This window comes from Mycteria americana, chromosome Z, assembly GCF_035582795.1.
Source record: "Mycteria americana isolate JAX WOST 10 ecotype Jacksonville Zoo and Gardens chromosome Z, USCA_MyAme_1.0, whole genome shotgun sequence".
NCBI lineage: Eukaryota > Metazoa > Chordata > Aves > Ciconiiformes > Ciconiidae > Mycteria > Mycteria americana.
The window spans coordinates 79,473,377-79,492,777 of NC_134396.1; the positions used below are offsets into that span (position 1 = coordinate 79,473,377).

At 55.8% G+C, this 19,401-nt stretch overlaps 1 protein-coding gene across 7 annotated transcripts in view; it reads right to left on the bottom strand.

The window, feature by feature from the left end:
- Nucleotides 1-19,401, bottom strand: part of PAX5 (paired box 5) — a 140,485-nt gene that overhangs the window by 19,647 nt on the left and 101,437 nt on the right. For 4 of the 7 annotated variants that reach the window (XM_075526694.1, XM_075526689.1, XM_075526688.1 and 1 more), the window contains one exon: nucleotides 11,738-11,839. The exons of the other annotated variants lie outside the window; for them this stretch is intronic. In XM_075526694.1, the coding sequence (XP_075382809.1) occupies nucleotides 11,738-11,839 (102 nt within the window). The remainder of the gene's footprint in view (nucleotides 1-11,737; nucleotides 11,840-19,401) is intronic. 7 annotated transcript variants of the gene reach the window in all.

Sequence of the window (19,401 nt, forward strand, 5' to 3'; positions counted from 1 at the left end):
AGGGGTTTACACCTGCCCGTGCACACACAACAGTTTTCCAACACAAACACTGCTTCCTACAGTGTGACAGCCTCCACTTTAAAATGTGTTTTCAGAGGAAACTTCTGCTGTGGAAATGGGCCAGGCCTTGGAGCGTTTTCTTTCATTTTTACTAAGGCATGTCATTTTGCTTAACATTTCTGCACTTAATTTCATTTTCTTTCCATTACTCCATGTCGTTTCTTTTGCACCGATCATATTACATTGCATCACACTGCAATGCAATCTGTTGTAACGTCTTAGCATTTTCACTGGTTTTGGTAAAGTCTCAGTGTGTCCAGAAACTCCTGGAAAGAGAATACTCAATTCTCAAAATATTTAATTTCAATTTGTGCCACAGACATCAGTTCTGAGCACTGGAGTTTACCGCAGGGCAGATGTTCTACGTTCAAACAGTCCTAACTGCAAGCAAACTCCCTCCAGCAATCATCACACAGAAATCAAGCCTACAGTCTCGGAGAACAAGTCCAGCGAGTGGTAAGAAGAGTGCATTCATACATAACGCCCTGCAGGAGAATGGCTGCAAACCCCCCCAAAACCCTGCACGGGTCATCCTGCAGCGGCACGGGGGAGGGTGCGGGGAGCCGGGGGTGCCTGGGTGCGGGACCTGGTCTCCAGTGCTCCCCCGGCCACACAAATGCCGGAAGCAGGAGACATCCAGTTCATCGCAGGACAACTTGGAAAGTGCGTCCTAACACCGCGAAGCTGGGCAGATACCAAACCCCTCCGGCCGTCGCCCAGAGCCAGACGTACCTGTCAGTACACACAGAAACCCAGGCTGGGGATGACGCGCGAGAAGCCACCCTTCCACGGGGTGCTCAACGTGGGTGGCAGACGGGCTAGCCAGGGTCTAACGCCCGGGAGAACACAAACTGCGTCCTCCCGGCACCCGCCACACAGCGAAGCACTTGGCAGTCAGGCTGTAGAGCTCGGATGTGATGGGAATGCAGACTCTGCTCTCCCGTCTCTGCTACCGGCTGCTGCCTTCGGGGTGACCCCACACACTCCTGGCGCGGCGCGGCGCAGCAGGAATACAGCAGCCACGTCACGCTCCTGCTCGTAGGCACGGCAGCCCATGAAGTGCTTTCCACTCCGCTTACTTTGGGGATCTCGGCGCTCGCTCATAGTTGAACACAGTTTGTCAGGAAAGTGCCTGATTGATTCTGGTGGCCGGGCCCGGCTCCTGCATGCACGCAGCACGTGAGGTGCAGAGCTGCTCCAGCGCCCGAACCACCTCTGGCAGCCGTGAGGGATGCTGGGCACACCGCAGTGCCCAAAGCTCCGGCAGCTTGCTGTTCCTAACAGCGATGCTTTTGTAATGTCCAGGTTTTTTGAACTCTGGGCACTGACGTAACACAAGGAGACACAGGTGTAAAACAGGTGAATGCTCAGAAATGACAAAGCATTTCGTGTGCTGTTACTCTGGCCTGAGAAACCTCACGGCGAGAAAGGGGTCGAGTTCAGCCCTGCAAGCACAAGCCAGCCCAGGTCAGCTCCAGTCACGCGGTCCCACCTCGAAGGCAATGCCTGCACGTGGCTCACGACATCAGGCACCTAAACTGCCTTGTTGGTGGCCGGCTTCACTAACCCAAACCACAACTTTCCAAAATCAGAACTAATTTAGACCTCATGGCTTCCTAATTACAGTTAGCTTTTTCTTACTGCGTTTCCACCAACGGACAGGTGTCAATAATGACGAAACCAGACCAGACAGGAGGGGACCTGCAGAGGGCAGAGGATGCAGCGGCGTGCCTCGCCCGCGGCACGCTGCGTCCCGGCTGCACGCCGAGCTCTCACTGCCGGCACACCGGGGCACACCGCCTGCGGAGCCGCTGTCACCGCTGGTTTTGAGAGCCGGCCAGGAAACGATCTGTTGGGAAACCCTTTGTAAAGCTGCTCCTGCCTTCCCAGAAGAGGAGGACGGTGGTGCACCCTGCAGCCCCCCCGCGCAGAGGGGACGTCCTCGGTGTCTGGAGGAGACCCTGGGAGCCGCCTCGCTGGGGCTGGACGGGCCCCGCGCAGGGCGAGCTCTGCCACCCAGCCCCACGTCAGGCAGTTCCCGACGCCAGGTCCTATGGGGCTAATGCCACTAATGAGCACAGGGCAAGCTTTTAACACATTTCACCTACAAGCACCTCATCTTTAAATTTCTGGCTCTGGGTATTTTGGGGCAGAGACTCGTGTTCGTTGTAGCTGCCAGCACGATGGGGCCCAAAAACTACTGGCTTGCAGGGGACAGAGAATATTTAGCAACGTAAAAAAACCAGACAACAGCAACAAAAGCGTTTTTAAGCTCTTGAGGTTGCTTTTATAATCAGCGGTGTTGCTTAAAGGCGGGCAGCGCGTCAGATCCGTAACACCGAGTGAACCATCAACAGGGAACAGCCTCTGTTTTCAGCTGCCGCCAGCGTCTCCCTGTGGGTACCTCAGCACACGCTGCACAGCGATGGGAGGTGGAAGGGCCCCGCGGTTCCCCCCGCGATGCGGGACGGAGCCCTGTGCCAGCGGCCGGGCACCGCCAGCCCTCTCCTCCCTGTCCGCAGGGGCGGGGGCAGCCATGGTGCCGCAGGCAGCGTCCCTCCGATACCGACCACGCGCTGCATTGCCCAGCACGGCATCCTCCGCAACGACGCTCCGCAAGCTCCGTAACCACAGCCAAGCCAGCGGCCCGGGGCAGGGTTCCAGAAGAAATGACCACAAACCCTGGCTTCCATCCCCCAGCGCTAACAGCCCCAACAGCCATGCCTTTTGCCGCGGACAGTGGCTTAACTTGAAAATCACTATCTGAACAGGGCAACCCCTGTCCCACGGGTGGCATCGCTTGGCTCCCGGAGCCCCAAACCCCGGCGCCGTCCCGGGGTGAGGAGGGGACAGTTTCGGCATCGAGGTCTGGCTGGAAACCGCCCCCCGCCCCATGGCCCCCGGCGCCGCCGCGCGCCGCTGCCGGCTGACGTGACTGATGGATTTGACTGAAGGTAGCCAAACTGTCACTCAGGAGGTGCCCCCTTGGTACCTCTTCTGGCTGGATCTACTTGAGGGTGGGATTGCCTGAGCCGCTCCTGTCACGGATTTCAAAGGGAACAAGCGGCTGAATGCGGATCTGACAGCTCAGCCGCCGAATTAGGGCTATTTGCATGCTAATTTCCACCGTGCTTAACTCACTGGCAGACCTAGAGCGAGAAGCAGCCGCTGCATGTTTGGAACAATGCTTGACTGATCTAGCTGCGTTAACGAGCAAATTATGGTAATTCTGTTATTACAAATGCATAGAAATTTCCAAAGAGTGGAGCAATACAATATGTTTTCTCTCCTCCTCCTCACTCCTAAATACGGACCCTTTTGTTTATACGCACTCCGCCCTGCTTACTTATGTTTAGATATGCACAGCGTCGCACCTCGACGGGAGGAGGCAGACACGGCAGCCGCAGCAGAGGCAGCCCGCAGAGCAGACGGGACCGGCTCTGCTGCGCGTGGGACGCTTGGGACCGCATCCTCAGCTGGTGTAAAGCAGCAGAGTCCGGTGGTCGGGGGTCGGGGCTAACAACTGTCCCCGGCTGAGGATCGGGTCTGTAAGAGGAAGGCGGGTTTGGGAACAGCAGACCAGAGGCTGTTGGCTTCCCAGTATTTCACCTTCTTGCCCTCTCCAGCGGAATTTCTAAATCAATTTAATGAAATAATATCTGACAACATCATATTGAAAACAATATAAATTTTATCTATATTCCGTGCAAGTGCAGTAATTACATTCCTGAGAGACGAACATCAAAATGTTTCTCCAGGCTTCCAAGATCCTGGCAGCTCCTCATTCAAAATGTACAGGAGCAGCGGATAAATGCATACCATTTACTTAACTGCTTCATTATTAATTAAGGGAATCATTTGTCAGTTGATTTGCAGTCTGGTATTGCCCCAAGATATTTGTGACGGCACATCACTTGCTCCATCATACGTGATGAAACTTCTCCGGGGTTTGTCTTCCGAGATTACGGAAGGGTGGGGAGACACCTTTGCGGAGCAGCCCTAGACTGGGGAAAAAAACAGTAAATTTGCTTAACCAGCAAATGGCAGATGTCAATACTTCTGTCCTTCGGCAGCGGGTCTTCTGGCTCTGGCGGTGGAAGCTGTGGGTGCTTCTGTGCACATCTGCCGGGGGGTGAAGGTGTTTTTGGGGTGCTCTGGGTGATGGCTGGGTTTGAGCTACGTGAGCTGCAAAAAGTGGTGATACCGGCACAAGAAAAGTAAATGCCCATAATCCAAGCAGAGATACACATCCCCGCCGTAATAGCAGCGTGAAGCAGGTGGAGCAGATGGCAAGCGGACTTGAGTCTCCTGCAGGCTCCAAGGAGGTAACTTGCAAACTTTCCACTTCACCAAAAGAATGTTAAGGTTTATTCCTCATTTGCTTTAGGTCTTTCTAGGATAAAGATTCTCCTTTCACTTTTACTGGCCACAACAGCGTCACTGTCCAAGTAACCAAGCAGTTCCAGCTTTATGCTGTAAATCAGAGCCGGACCCGGTTCAGGCTCTGCCACTGATGCCCTCTGTCATCCCACATGCTGTAATTCGCTTCTCTGCCCCTGTTTTTAAGCGTTTTACCTCCCAGCTACCTCGCTTTCAAATATTCACTGCTGCATGTCAGGAGATTACAAAGCGCTATCGCAAAACTTTGGCAAAGGCAGAGCCAGAACCAATAGCGTAAACTCATGAAAATAATGATGAATAAAGTCTTCAGCGTGCCGGGGGGGACCAAACCCCAGTTTGGTCAGGCTTTATTCTGAACAAAGCCCGACAGGCTTTACTCTGGAGCTCCTAACCACTGCCTGCCGGCCCCGCCGCGACACAAGGCTCACGTTCCTGCTCCCCTGCACCCCTCGCTGCAGGCTGGGTTCAAGCGGGTGGAGGGAGGGTGCTGTCCTTGGCAGGCTCAGGTGGGAGAAACAGCCCCAAGAGGGAGAGGTCACACAATCTCACTTCTCCTCCGCATTAATATCTGCTAGCCACAAGGAAAAAACGCGCTTGAAAACCACGTGTTTTGTTTCCCAACGCCATCTCCTTCTGCTCCGCACGTTAGAACTAGCATCTTCTCCTAGATAAAAGATCGCTAATGACACCGTTGCTATTTTTTATGCTTTTCTTTTCAAAGCCCAGTTTTGAATGTCACTGTTTTCAGGTCCCTTTAGTCGGGTAATTGCACATAGACTTCATATAAAGGAAATTCATTTGTTCAGGGTCACTGCATGGTTTTTCATTAAAAACAAATTACCGGTGTTCAGAAAGGACATCTGGGTTTCGAGAGTCCCATTAATGACTATATTTTCAGCATCACTATTCCGGACAGTCTACCCTTTCCTGTCACCCGGTGCGCAGGGCCCACCAGGAGAGGAGGGGACGGGGTGAATGACAGCCCCGGGGAGGGGAGAGCGGGTGGCGGGGGGGGCTCCATCCCCGGAGACGGGGAGAGGGAAGGGGGGAACAGAAACCGGGGGCAGCAGGGGCTGCTGTCCCAGCACTTCTAACACAAGAACTGGAGCAAGTACTTGAGTGAATGATCATGGCTACTTGAGCATGACCTTTTTCCAGCTCAGCTGTGGCACCATGAGCCTGATGGCGAGGGCAAGCAGGTGCTGAAGCTGGGCATGGGCATGGTTTGCACGAGCCCCTGCCCGGCCCTCGCTGTCCCAGCTGTGGGAACCACCGTGAGTCCCCCTGCCCTGGCCCTGGCGAGGACCGAATGGGACATGGCTCCTGGGACGGTGGTCCTCAGCGCAGGCAAGCAAGCTGCAGCTCCGGCACTGCTCCTCGTGTCTTCCCTTCTGTCCCCTTGCCAATGGCCACCGTCTTCCCCACACAGGGGAGGACACAGACGTTCAGACACGTCTCGGGAGCGGTCCCGCGGACACAAGTAGTGACCCGTGGAGAGAGACCTGACCCGGCGCTGGCAACAGGCTGGTGGTGTGTGGAGCAACAGAGGACCAGGGAAAGACCCCAGGCAAGCAGCGCCAGTCCCCGTCACCGCGCCAGCCCCAGCCAGCAGTGCACCAGAGCCCGCACGGGAGGAGGAGCGGTGCTGGAGAGAAGGTCCAGCCTCCCAGAGGCGAGGGGAATATGGTAACGGTGTGCTATCTGCGACCAGCAGACCGTCGCTCTAGCAGCTGCGCTCCCTTTCGAACATTTCATGTCAAAAAAGTCTCTGGGTCACCCACATAGGTCATGGAGTAAAATCCCTGCAAATATTGCATTTCCCAGTGATGTGCCCCCAACTAGCTGCTGTTACGCTCCTACAGCCAAATCTGCAAATACGAGGTAGTAAAGGGAGAAACGAGAGCAGAAGTTGCAAGCAGAGGACGGCAGCGCCTCCATCAGAAGAGCCAAGCAGCCCTGGGACTGCCTCTTCGGAAAGGAGCAGGCAAAGCCGGTGGCACTAGGCTCCAGGCTGCAAGCCCTGAGCGGGACGGAGGAGATGCAGTTTGCTTCTGCCTGGTCTTCCCAGGAGACAAAGGGAAGGCTGCTGGGAAAACCCTGTTCCGCGTTTCTAAAGCGACAGCATATTAGGGGCACAATCACAGTGTGAACAAATAACAACAATAATACCAAATGGAAACCAGGAGATAATTTCTGCATACAGCATCTCATTAACCTGTGGGATCGTGTGCCCAGGGGTGGTACTGAGACCACGAATCTAGCAGGAATCAATACTGGATTAAACCTCTAAATAGATAATGACAACATACAGAGAGCTACACTAGACAAAATAAACATTTATAGGGGATATAAACTCTCTTGCTTCAAGGCATAAGCCACTAGACGATGAGGATTAAAGAGAAGCGTCCACTTTGGGCAAGCTGCTCCAGGAGCTGCCGCGTCCCGGGCCCCAGCCGCGGGCAGGGGAGGATGGCAGGCAGGCAGGGGCTGTTCCCAGGACCCCGTGGCTTCCCACGACAGATGCCACACGATGCTGTCGATCTCCTGCCCGCTCCCCACACATCCAGGAGTATTCACCAACAGTCAGCGAGTTATGCCGGGTCCGCCCACCCTGCCCCTTTCAGCCCCCGTGTCCCGGCGGGGGAGGCGAGTCGGGCAGCTGGCTACGGGGCACGGGCGGGCAGGGGACGCTGAGCCGGGGGCCGGGAGCAGGCGCCGGCGGGGCTGCAGCGGGGTGAGACCGTGATACAGGTGGGAGGAGGAACACGGAGGGCAATTCCTCTGGGTCCCTGTGTAGACATTAGGCACTGCCCTGTGACAGGGAAGCTGCCCGTCCGGCTCCTTCTGGCCTCCGAGGGGGATTCATGGCTCTGTCGTTAAAGAGCGGTCGGGGTCTAGAGCAGAGCTGCCCATCTGTGCATGGACTGCAGGCATCGCTGCTTTCCAGAGAGGGATCTGTTCTCCTGTTAACAGCTTATTGACTCCATCTCTGCTCACCGTATCAGGCAGAAGCGTATGAATTCCTGATTCTGCAGCACATTTCCAGCTGTGCCATAATCAAAATACTGAGTCATAGGATGATGGGGCACTTGAGGACGGAAGGCACTTCGGGAGGTCTCTAGACCCTGCTCACAGCAGGATCTGCAATGAGGCCAGTCCAGGATGCTCAGGGCTTCATCCAGCCTGGCCTTGAAAACCCTCAAGGATGGAGACTGCACAGCCTCTCTGAGTGACCTCTTCCACCGCTGGACCCTCCTCGTGGGGGAAAAGTTTGAAGCTTTTCCTCATACCCAGTTTGCGTCTTGCTTGTTTCAGCTTATGCCCATTGCCTCTTTGTGTTGGGGGGCCCAGAACTGCACTATTCCCATTGCGAGTCCACGAGTGCCGAGTGACGGGGACAATCCCTTCCCTCCAGCTCCTGGCCAGGACGCTGCTGGTCGTCCTCGCTGCCAGCGCACGCTGCAGGCCAATGCTCCGCTCCCCGACTGCCCGCATCCCTGGAGCCCCTCCAGCCACACCTCAGCCCTTTTTGTTGCGAAGTGCTCCTGTACAAAAAAAGTGCTATCTTTGCCCTTGTTGGATTTCGTGCTCTCCCCCCAGTGACAGCCCTACCCTGCAGCATGCTGACGGCACCCCTCACTTGGGCATCATCTGGAAACCTGACGAGGTCTGCTCGCTCCTGCTTGTGGATGACGATGATAACCAGGACAGACCCCTGGCCGCACCCTGCAGTGCCACGCATGCTACCAGCATGCAGCTGGAGCGTGGCATGAACCACCACCTCCGAGCTTGACCACCCGACCAGTTGTTTTCCCATCTATCTGCCCATCCGTCCACCCTGCAGCATTTCACTTGTGCCCTGTGCCGTCAGAGCACTGTGGTCTGCTCCGCAGTGCCTCCGGAGAGCTCCCCTCCGGTCACATTTATGGGGTGACAGCCACCAAAAGGCAGGATAAGTGTGCAGGGCCCGTGACCTGCAGAGGGAACGTGCTTACAGGAGCCTCAAGCGATGCCAGATCTCAGTTCGTAAAGCTCTGGACTGAAAGCGAAGCCACACGTTTGCTTGTTTGGTTCCTTTACGGAAAAGTATCTGATTAATTTATCCTCTGGGCCACAGCAGATGTTCATGAGACATGTAAAAAAGGAAATTCCCTATCGATTCCCAAGTCCCTGTTTTTGCAGGGAAGGAAGGGAGGAGATCTGAGAGCACGGACCAAGTACTTGTGCCAGGCATGGCAGTGCAGCAGTGACAGGTCCCTGTGTGCGTCCTTGCCTGTGGTAGAGCAAGGACCTGTTCAGAAGAAGCCTCCCCTGTTCAGATGAACAGCAGGGGAGCTGCAGGAGAGAGAAGCACAGAGCAAGCAGCCGAACGCACAAAGCTCCCATTCCTAGTTCCCTGCTTGGAAATGCCAGGGAGCTGGGTGGTCTCCCCTGCCCTGCCGGCGTGCTACAGACCCCCAGCAGCTGCGGGACGAACACCAGCAGCGCGGCGAGGGACGGGTTTATTCACAGCAGCACAAGCGATGGTAGCAGCAGCAACAAGCATGCAACAAAACACCGCCTGTGTCTTATCATGTATACATTTCTCCCGCGTCTCTAAGCACTTAACTCACACAATTAGTTAATTACGAGCAGAAATTAATGGGTAACGATTAAAAATCTTATCAAGGAAGCACATTTCTAGCAGAGGCTCTGAAAACTACAACGAGGCAGCGGCAGGTCGTGAAATGAATCCCTGAGACCTGGTACAACAAACACGCGCCCTTGCTCAGGCACGGCGACTTGGCCGTTTCAGAACAAGCGGGGATGTGCCAACGGCACCAGACCAGATCCGTCACCTGGTCCTGGGTCAGCCCCTCAGGGACTGTGGTGCTTTCCCCAGCAAGGCTCTGAAACGGGTCCTGCAAAGGGCAGGAGTCAAAGAAGGATTGAGAAGGTATTTGGGATGCTAGTTAGCAAATTCTCACTTAAATGAGAAGGAGAACCTACAGGAATTGCAGCTGACCTTCACACTAGCTGGAGCAGAAGGTTGTTATTAAAGGAACCAGTGAGAGGAACAGTGCAGTTATTCAATATAATAGGTCACACAAGTCTATGTGTAGTTAAAAATAAAATCTATTACCCGGGAAAATCAGCTCAGACGACTCTACATCACCGAACCCTCACTGCATCTCCTCTGGCTGAGCACCGCCAAGCCCCACGTCCTGCCGTTTTGCCATCCCACCCTGGCAGCTGCTCCTGAACAGCCGGTAACTCCTGATGTATTGATTCCCCAGCACCCCAAACAAGAAAGAAGAGCAAGTATTCCCCTTAGCTGGGGAAGGAACTGGGGCTCACGGTCAGATTTTCAGAGAACGGTGCTCTGAAAGAAGGTGGTAGATTCCTACAAGGTTTCTAAAAGCCTCTAAGTTGCTGTCTTCACCAGGAAGATGCATCCAGTGCACCTGGGCTTTCAGGTGTTTGCCCTCAGCAGGAGATTGCCCCTGGGGTGGGCAGGGGCTCAGCACATGGGTGAAGAGCCAGCCCGGAGGAACGGGCAGGAGAGGAGGGGACCGGCGGGGCAGGACGTCTGCCCCCCGGACACGGAGGCGGCCAACCGAGCCTGCTGCTCCCCAGGCTTCGAGGCGTGATTACAGCCTGCGGTCGAGCTGAAGAGCTGAGGCAAGTTCAAATCTTCACCTGGCGTGAGCAGCCGGCTGTGCCGTGGCAGTCGGGCAGGCCTGGCCGAGGACGGAAGAAACGTGCCGGTAACGGTGTCTGTGTGTGTGTGTCCCCCTGAGAAACGGCGTGAAACAAGTACCCAACCTCACGCCCTTTTCAAACAAGACTTGCTTTCAGGTGCTCACTTCTTATCCTCACTCCTCACAAACTGCACCTGGTACCCTCGCAGCAGCTCTTTCAGAGATTACATTTTATGGGTAAAAATTGCTTTCTACGCAACCTATGACCTAACTTCCATAGCTAGTTTCTAACTCTAATACACACGTAAAATGGCTGGTTTTTTTCTTAACTCCTTAGCAATCTGGTAGAACCCAATATGCAGAACATAATCAAAGCTGGTAACAAAGACTAACCCTGAAAGAGCCTGGACATCAAATCACTGTCACCAACTCCCACTTTCCTATTAGAAGTATTTTTTTCTAAATCACCACCTCCCAGAGTCATGTGATTACACATGAAATTCCACTTTGGGGGTTTTTCCTCAGGAACTCTCTGACCTTGCTGACTTCAAACAGCTGGCTCAAATGACCTTATAGGCTTGGAAAGCAATAGGGGAAAGAAAGAGAATCTCCAAGTTATCACCACTTTTCAAATCATATGATACTTAGGGGCCAGATTCATTACTTTTAACTTATGTATTGGGGCCTCAGAATACCCCTTTCCCTCATAGCCAGCAGTGTCTGTCACATGCAGACCAAAGGCAGCCGAGCCTGGGGACAAATCCTGGCGGTTCTTTCAAGCTGAAATAAGTTCACTGATTTCCAGCAGCTTCCGACCTCCAGCGCGCAGGCAGGATCGAGCCCAGCTCGGTGCTCCCAGCCTGCACACCCACTGCTCGCTGCCAGCACCATCCCACCGCAGGTCACACACAGATCCGCAGCCGACAGCGACGGAGGGTGGCACTGGTGACGTTATGTGCCTGCAGACCCTGCTCTGCCTGCCCCAGGCGCCTGCACACCCTCCGCTCCCGCTGGCCACACAGGTAAGTGCTGGCCACCGGCCGGCTCGTGCCACCCGGCATTTCTAGCTGCAAGGCTCCAAAAGGGGAAGGAAATTACAGAAATACAGTGTCCTGAGGACAACTCGGAGTCCCTCAGGAGTCCGCTGGATGGGCACGGTTTTGCACAGAGAAATGCGGAGGTCAGGACATGTCCACCCCCCACGGGCCAGCGGCCTCAGCACTGGGACACGGCGCAGAGGGACACAGCGTGTTCGGAGAAAACAGGCAGGTTGGAGCAAAGCCTGTGTCGAGCGGGAAGAGCCTGGCACAGTCCAGTGGAGCAATCCCCAGGCTCCACAGAAGGGAGGCTGGGGCTCTGTCAGCATCCCCGTGCAAACGATTTGCTTTGGCATCTACAGCCTGGATCACCTCCGGCGCTGCGGAGCCGGCTCTTCCTTCAGCCGGGACCGCTCCACACCTCCCCTTCCCCTTCAGCGCTGCGGCCTCTGCCTCGTGCTCGCCTCGGCACAGAGAGCCACGCTCTCCTCCTGAAATGCTGTCTTCTTCCTTTCCTTTCATTTTTTCTCCCTGCCCCCGTTTTGAAGACTCACTCACCAGGCACCATTCCTGTCAGCGCCGGAGCGGAGTAGCTGCCCTGTCCGGCAGGGGGGACGTGCGGAGGGTATCCTGGGAGGGTTGTGCTTGCCAGCTCGCGACCTGAGGAATCAAACCAACAAATCACCACGTGAGCATCGCGACGAGCGGACACGGTTTTACATCTCCCCGAGCGCCCAGAACACAGCCATGCATTTGTCATCGCTGCTCTGCAAGGACCAGCGTGGGATTTCCAGCCTGGCAGGGAGGGGAGGCACAGTTTTGCTTTCTCTATAAGCTGCCACAAAGCTCCACGAAGTGAGAGACGGGAAGGGGAAGAGCAGAGCTCTGCAGGGAGAGGAATGCGCCCGCTTGAACTCTGGCCGCTCGCCCCTATTCCCAAGTTCCTCCAAAGCTCAGATTTGTAAAGTCAGAAACAGCGAAATGTGAAGTAACACTGATCTTAATGACACTTTCCCAGCAAACTCTCCAGAAAGTCACAGTGCACGGGCTGACAGTTTGCAGACATCTAAATACAACGCAGGACATCATTGTTTTTATCTCTTATTAAAGCCAGTTAAAGAAAAGAACAAACACAAGACATTGAGACGTGAACACGGTTTAAAATACAGTTTGCTGTGGTGCCAGAAGAAGGGTCAGATTCACAGACACAGCCTGATGTGGTCTCTTTACCTAGGCTTTTTATTCAAGTACCCACAGGTCGCCCATGGAAACAACCCCGCCGAAAGCAGGCAGTGGGGGGTCCCCCGTCTCCCTCCGTCCCTGGACCAGGGGGCTGGGGTCCCCTCTCCTCACGCCCCCTCCCCAGGCGCAGCTCCCAGTGCCGCCCGGGACACGTCGCTGCCCACGGAGTGAAGAGGAGAGGTGCAGACAGCGCAGCTCGCGGTGCTGCGGAAGCCACGTCCGGACCCTGCCCGGACCCTGCCTCCCGCGTGCGGACCCTGGAGAGCTGCTGTCCCCGCAGGCTGACACTGCTGCAGCAGAGTTTGGGGAAATCGCTGTCTGCTGTGGCCACAGGTGGCCCACCAGGAGAAAGGGATGCTCCTGTGATCCCACCAGGAAGGATCCATCGCTCACCGCAGAGGGAACCCTGGAGCCCGCCCACGGTCCTCTCCCGGACTCCCGCGGCACCCTTGGGCAGGTCACTTCTCCAGGGATAAGTTGCCTTCAAAGAGCGCTCAGGCGCATGGCGGCATCTGCCTTGGGACACGACGGCCGGGTCTGCAGCTGGACGCAGGCGCTGCTATCGCCTCCTGCTGAGCACCACGCACGGCTCAGGCCACCGCTCTGCTGCGGGGCTCTGCCCGGTCCAGCACCCTGCAAGGGACGGCGCTGCCGGTGCCCCCGCTCTCCTGCCCAGCGGCTCCTCCAGGGCCGGCAGGAGCGAGGGGACCCTCCCGGCAGGGGCCGGGTCCTCTGGCCGACCCGCAGGCTCAGAGGCAGCGGCACAGCGCAGGCACCGAGCTCGGGAAAGCTGAGTGTGCGCTTCAGGCAAGAGAAAGGGACCCTGGGCCGCAGGGAGCCCCTGGCCCTCGCCGAAGGACGCGTCCCTGCCCCTCTAACCTCTGCGCGGCCGGGACCGCTCGGGCTCCAGCCGGCTCCGAGATGCTGTTGGCCCAAACCAGCCCATCAGCCAGCAAAAACCAGTGTGAGCGCAGGCTCCTTCATCAAAACATGGCATGTCAGATCAAGAAAAGTTACGAGACTTTGTTGATTTTAGCACCGCTGACACGAAGAAATGCAGAGATCCTCGTGTTCAAATTGTTTTCTGTAGGCATTTGATTTTATGACAGTGTTTTACTCAAGTCTCTAGAGCTTGGAGAAGCTGAAACTGAATGTTTTCCCATGACCCAAACCCACTTTTCAACTTTTTTGTTTGGCAGAGATTTTGAGTCACAATTTCATTTTGAACTGATCTAAAAATAAAATTTTAAGATCTTTCTTTTTTCGTTATCATCAAACAAATGAGACCTCATCTGATGAGATGAGAGACAGGAACATGAGTTGCTGCAAATTGCTGCTCACCACCCCCGGGTCACGGCCACGAAGCCCACTTCCCCCACCGCCCCCGTCAGACGAAGGGGTCCGTGCCGAAATGCTCCGGCAGCGCCTGGCACGCAGGCATCGCTGCAATGATCTCTCAGCACATGCCCCACTTTCCTCGGCGCTCTGCATCCACAAATCGGGATGCGCGGCGTTCCTCCCAGGCCCTTCCTACAGAATATTTATGGTGCATCCACATCCTGAAAGAATTTAAGGTTCAAAACAATTGATTAATTTGCTCTCCAGTTCTAGGGGGAAGCCGGATCCCTTACGGAAGGGCATCGTGAATTCTAATTATTCGATGCAGGCAGAAAACGGCTCTTTTAGATTAAAATGTTCTCCCCTCATCACTGCCCTGCTTCCTTCTCTCCCACACAAAATTAAACTCCGGTTATGTCATCTCTACAGCCTGGGGAAGGCAGAAGTATGTGTGATCTACTTAAATTTGGCCACAGAAGCAAAGTTCACTCCCAGTGCTGGCAGGGAGTGACTTGACCGGCCCTTGACTAAGGGCTGTCCCTAATGCAGAAAAGCATCGAACAGCCCGACCTCCGCGCCGGTACCACCATCCAGGAGCCCTTCAGTGACCCAAGAAGGACCACCACCTCTTTTCCCTTCCTCGGAGGTGTAGCGTCACCGCGGAACGACCCGACACCTCGTCTCCCAACGGTGCCCAGGCCTGTGGGCCAACGGAGGAGCGTCCCCTCCTGTCGTGTCCCACACTGACCACTCGCCTGTCCTCACTTTCCAATAGTTATTTAAAAAAAAAACATTGCCCTGCAATTTTTTTCAATATATTGAAATATTACAACATTTTTCACTTTCTCCAAAGCCACTGTCGCACCCAGCGTGGTTAGGATAATTGCCAGGGCACTCAGCAAAGTAGGCACCGCTGGAGCCACCAAGAGAAGGAGCATCTCAGCTCCTCCGTAAATCAAGGCAGCATCACTCACGGTCTGTCCTACAGGTCTGGTCTGGTTTCCATCACTTCCCACTTCCCAATTAAAGTCCTGGCATCTGCTGAGAAATGTTTATAGCAGGGTCACTGCAGCCAGGCCACAGGCAGGGGCTGGGAGGTGGCCGAGGGGGCTGGCAAAGGGGGCTGGAGGTGGCCAAGGGGGCTGGCAAAGCCCGAGGGAACAGCTGCAAGTGCTGCAACCCCACCTCGTCCTCGCAACGGCATCTGATGTGCTCCCCCCAAAAAGGGGTGGAGCATCCCTGTTCACCATGAGATTTTCCTCCAATACTGGCAAGTTCCAATTGCACTGTAATAATTTATTTCAGAGAAACATTAATAACCCTGCCACAAAGCGAGGATAAGAAGCAGCCTCCACCCCAGGGTGTTCCTACCCTACATGAGCAAAGCAGCCAAGAGGAAATGAACATCTGCATTTTAGCAGTGGGCCGCAGAGACATAGACACCAGTGCCCTTCAAGACACACTTATTCCTAAGTATCTTTGGTCTGGGCTTTTTTAAAGGTATTTTAGATGCCTAAGGTTGGAGATGGGGCACGGGCAGCTGCCTCCCTCCCTGCCTCGCTGCATTGGCACTGTGCAGGACAGAGCAGCTCAGCTGCCAGCTCCAGCCTACGGAGAAGCAAGACCAGAGCAGAGCCTAGCAGGACTTTCCAAGAAGAACTGCTGCCAACACTATGAGGCCACAGCCTAAAGCTGCAGGCACCCAAACACCTTGCCAAGTCCTGCCTCGAGCGGCCTCCCCATGGAGAGACTGGTAGCCCCGGCAGCACTGGGACCTGCAGCGGATCTGCTGGCCTGCAGCCACCTGTGACAGAGGGAGCACGTGGCAGCTCTTATGCCCCTTCAGCCTGGGCGAGGCGGCGGGGTGAAGGAGAAGGCAGGGTCTGGAGGAAGACCTCCAGAGGAGGAGACCCTGCCTTCTCCTCCGCCCCGCCGCCTCCTCCAGGCCACCCCGCTGACCTCCTCCACGTTGCTGGAGAGCATCCCAAGGCATCCACCAGCAAGGCGGCTTGGACCCATCGCTCATCCAGCACCCAAAGGAGAAATGTCTTAGGGGAGAGGGTCGAGACAGCCTGTGCAAGGGGGTTTGTGTTCAAAACGCACGTGATGATACACCGTGCTTGTGTTACTGAAGGCAGAACAGGTACATGTTCTTCGAGTGGGATGTGGTGAGACTGGCAATGTCCTTCTCAGGATAGGAAGCACATCCTTTCCTCTGTCATGGTCGGGTCCCAATAAAGCTCTACTCTCCTCCATAGGTGACCCTGCCATAGATGCTTCCCACCGCACCAGAGGAGTGAAGGAACTTCACTCCTTCACTCACCTTCAGCAGCACCCAGGATACCCCAGGCTGCCAAGGCCAGCAGGTGAGGATTTGGAGCCTTCAGCCGGAGTAACCATATTCTGGAGACTCAGGAGAGCATCCAGCAGCCAGGTGTGATGCTGAGGAGCTGGGCTGCCACCGCGCGAGCGCGGCATACCGCTGCTGCCACACGGTACCCCACCTTCTTGCAGCATTCCACTTCTACGAGTCAGAGAGCAAAGTGCCACCATCCACCAGGACTGCAACTAAGCCAGAGACTGGTTTGAAGTAGGTTGATGGAGATAGGATAAAAACAGTAATAACACCAGAACTGGTGTTTGGATAAAAAATGTGAGTATGGGATTACCACAACCCTTGCCACAGCATCACACAGATACAGGCAAATAACCTCTCTTCGAAAAGCAAAGATGCAGAGTGGAAGAGACCTGGGGTCACGATGACTGGAGGAGCGTCCATCCTGGAGATGGAGTGACGTTCATTTTCAGCTTTAAGTACTGCTACAGACAAGACGCTTTCCCTCTCAAACTCCCAGCCTTGCCATCCCTCCAACGGAGAAAAAACTTCAGCACTTCTTTGGTGAGCTGCTGTGGGTCTGATGGATTAAAAGCGCTGCAGCATGCTGAGCAACGTGATGTCTCCAACGCTTTTCCCCCCCAGCTGTGCTACAAGAAGGACAGACCGGCCGAGCAGCCCCTCGGGCGGGCAGGCAGTGGCGTGTGGTTGTAGCGTTGCCTTGTGACGGCGTGGGGCCGCGCCGGAGGGGACGGCACAGACACAGGCGTGGGCGCGGGCACGGGCACCACGCTTCCCCGCGGGAGCTCGCAACCAGCCCTGCCACGGGGCCAGGGCTGCCCCGGGGGTCCGAGCAGCAGAAGCACTTTGCCTGCACTACAGCTCCTCTGCAGGTGCTGAAATACCGCAAGGTTTGTGACACCCAGACCTCCTGCTCCAAGAAAAGCAGTCAGCCTGCAGTCCCACCTCTCTGCAAAGCCCCAACAAGCCTGTGCGCAGCCACCGCCGCTCCTATGGAGCTGCCCATGCCGCTGGGCTCACGCGCTCCTCTGGGGCTTCCCGGTGCAGGACCAGCACGGCACAGCTCCCGCGCCGGCGGCACAGCGAAGCGCGCGAGCGTGGCGGGGCTGCCTGCAAACAGGCCCTGGGCTGGGGGAGCACGTCCAGCTGAAAACACCCGCCTCCACGCCAGCTAGACCTGTCCGGAGAGGGGCTGGGGCTGGGGGCCACGTAGCTGCACAGCAAAGGCACCCCCCGGGGTGGGGAGCGGCAGGACCCCGGCTGGCGCCAGGGGCAGCGGAGCAAACGCCTCTGTTACAGACGCTCCTGCACATACACGACCATCGCAAGCTCGCTACAGGATGAAAAGCTGCACATCGTTTTCAGGCTTAGGCGTATCCCTGCCAGAATTCATCCCGCGTTACTCCAAAAACCAGAATATGATGATGCCGAATAATAACAATATCAACTGGCACTGCGGGACCGGAGGGCAAAGCCACGTGTCAAAGTGCTTGGCTCTGCACACAGAAGATACACAATAAATGTCCGTCCCTCCATTCACCAGGAGCTGGCAGCATGCTCGCACGGGAAGCAAATTACCATTTCTCAAAAAAAGTGCAAATAAGTAATTTTCTTCCATAAAAGAAATTATTTTGCAGCCAGCTGCAGGTGAGTTCAGCAACACCCCTCTCAGCAGACGTGGCAAGCAGCACTCGGGCGTCAGTGAATGCCCCCGCTCCGGCACAAGCTGCCTGAGGCCGGCTGGCGGAGAGAGCAGCGTGCGGCAGCAAAGGATTCTCCTGTCTCCAAACCATGGTAAAAAAATGAGGGAGCAGTTTAGAAGCATTCTTCAGTTCACCTACCTTTTGAAAAAAATATCAAAAGGCGGCAAAGAGCATTTCCAAGTGTGTCTTTGTATACTGCTGTGTGTAAACGTGAATCCAATTAACTTCAAATTTAACTACTAATGAAATTATCTCATTTTGCTATCAGCTCAGCTCTCATCCATGGCAGTAATTAACCACTGGGGGTTGTCACTCCCAGACACATGACACGAGGACTTCCCCAAGCTCAGGTGCTTCAAACCCTTGCAGAATTCATTACCCTGACAGTGTGAAAACCCTTCACTTTCAATACCACCGGGCACCAACACGTTTTTTTTCCCTTTATCTAACTGATTGCCAGTAACAGTATGAAAGAAATGAACCCACTGGAGAGGTAATTAATTACTGCAAAGGATGCATTAGAAAATGCAGGGGGTTCAGGTGGTGGGGAGGGGGCTTACAGAGCTGCCTTAGAACCGTCCCCCGCAATAGCAGGGCCACTGATTTTCCTCTCTCGGACGTGCGGCGGGCTGCACCGAGGGAACGGCGCTTGCCGTGCACGGGAGCCTTCACCCGCTGCTCCGTGCTTACAGCAGACGTGAAATTGCCATCAGCTCAGGAGTGTGGTCAACCATTAGGCGGTGCGTGGGGTTAATTGGGTAATCCCACCTCTCCAGAGACAGAGGTGCAGCACCAACAGGTCGCCAGTGCCGGGAAAACCAGCCTGGCAGTGCTGGTGAACCCCGCCGTGTGCTCGCTGCCATCGCAGGTGTCACCGCAGGCGTTAGCCTGCCTGAAACAGCCACCCAAGGCGGCACACACCCCTCGGCGCGCCCAGCACCGGGGTGCTCCTCCAGCACAGACCAGCGTCTCCCCGCACCCATCTCACCCTCTCCATCCCTGCCCAAGGCAGGGCTCCCTGAGACCTGCTCACCTGCGCAGGGCAGAGCCGCCCCGGCTGCACGGAGGCTGCTGCCTCACCTGACTCTTTGTGTCTTTCCAGAAAACGATTTTAAAAAATGCGGGTTTATGCTGAGCGAAGCGGAGGTGAAGAGATGCTGCCACGCCGGCACGCTGTGACCTGCCCGTGGCATTGTGCGAGGAGCTGGGCAGGCGCTTCCAGCAGCGTCCCGTTTGGTCTGCGGGTCTGCAGCCCCTCACCCAGCAGCCCCGCACACGCAAGGAATGCCGCTGCTGGCTGTAGCAGGGATGCTGCGTAACGACCACAGCAGTGCACCAGCAGAATGGGCAAACCCGCTCCAAAAGGCAGCCAAGTTGGATGGATCGGACTTGGCTTTCGGCTGTGCTCCCCTCCGAAACGACCTCACGCAGTCTCTGAGATCCCGCAGCACGATGGGAGAAAGACAGCGCCTGCCCCTGAGGTCCGGTTCCTGGCCCTGGCACACGGTACCGCCTCCATCAAGTGCCTGCAAACGTCGGTAGCAGAGGATGGGCCTGCGCTGGTGCTGCTCTGCTGCCAGGAC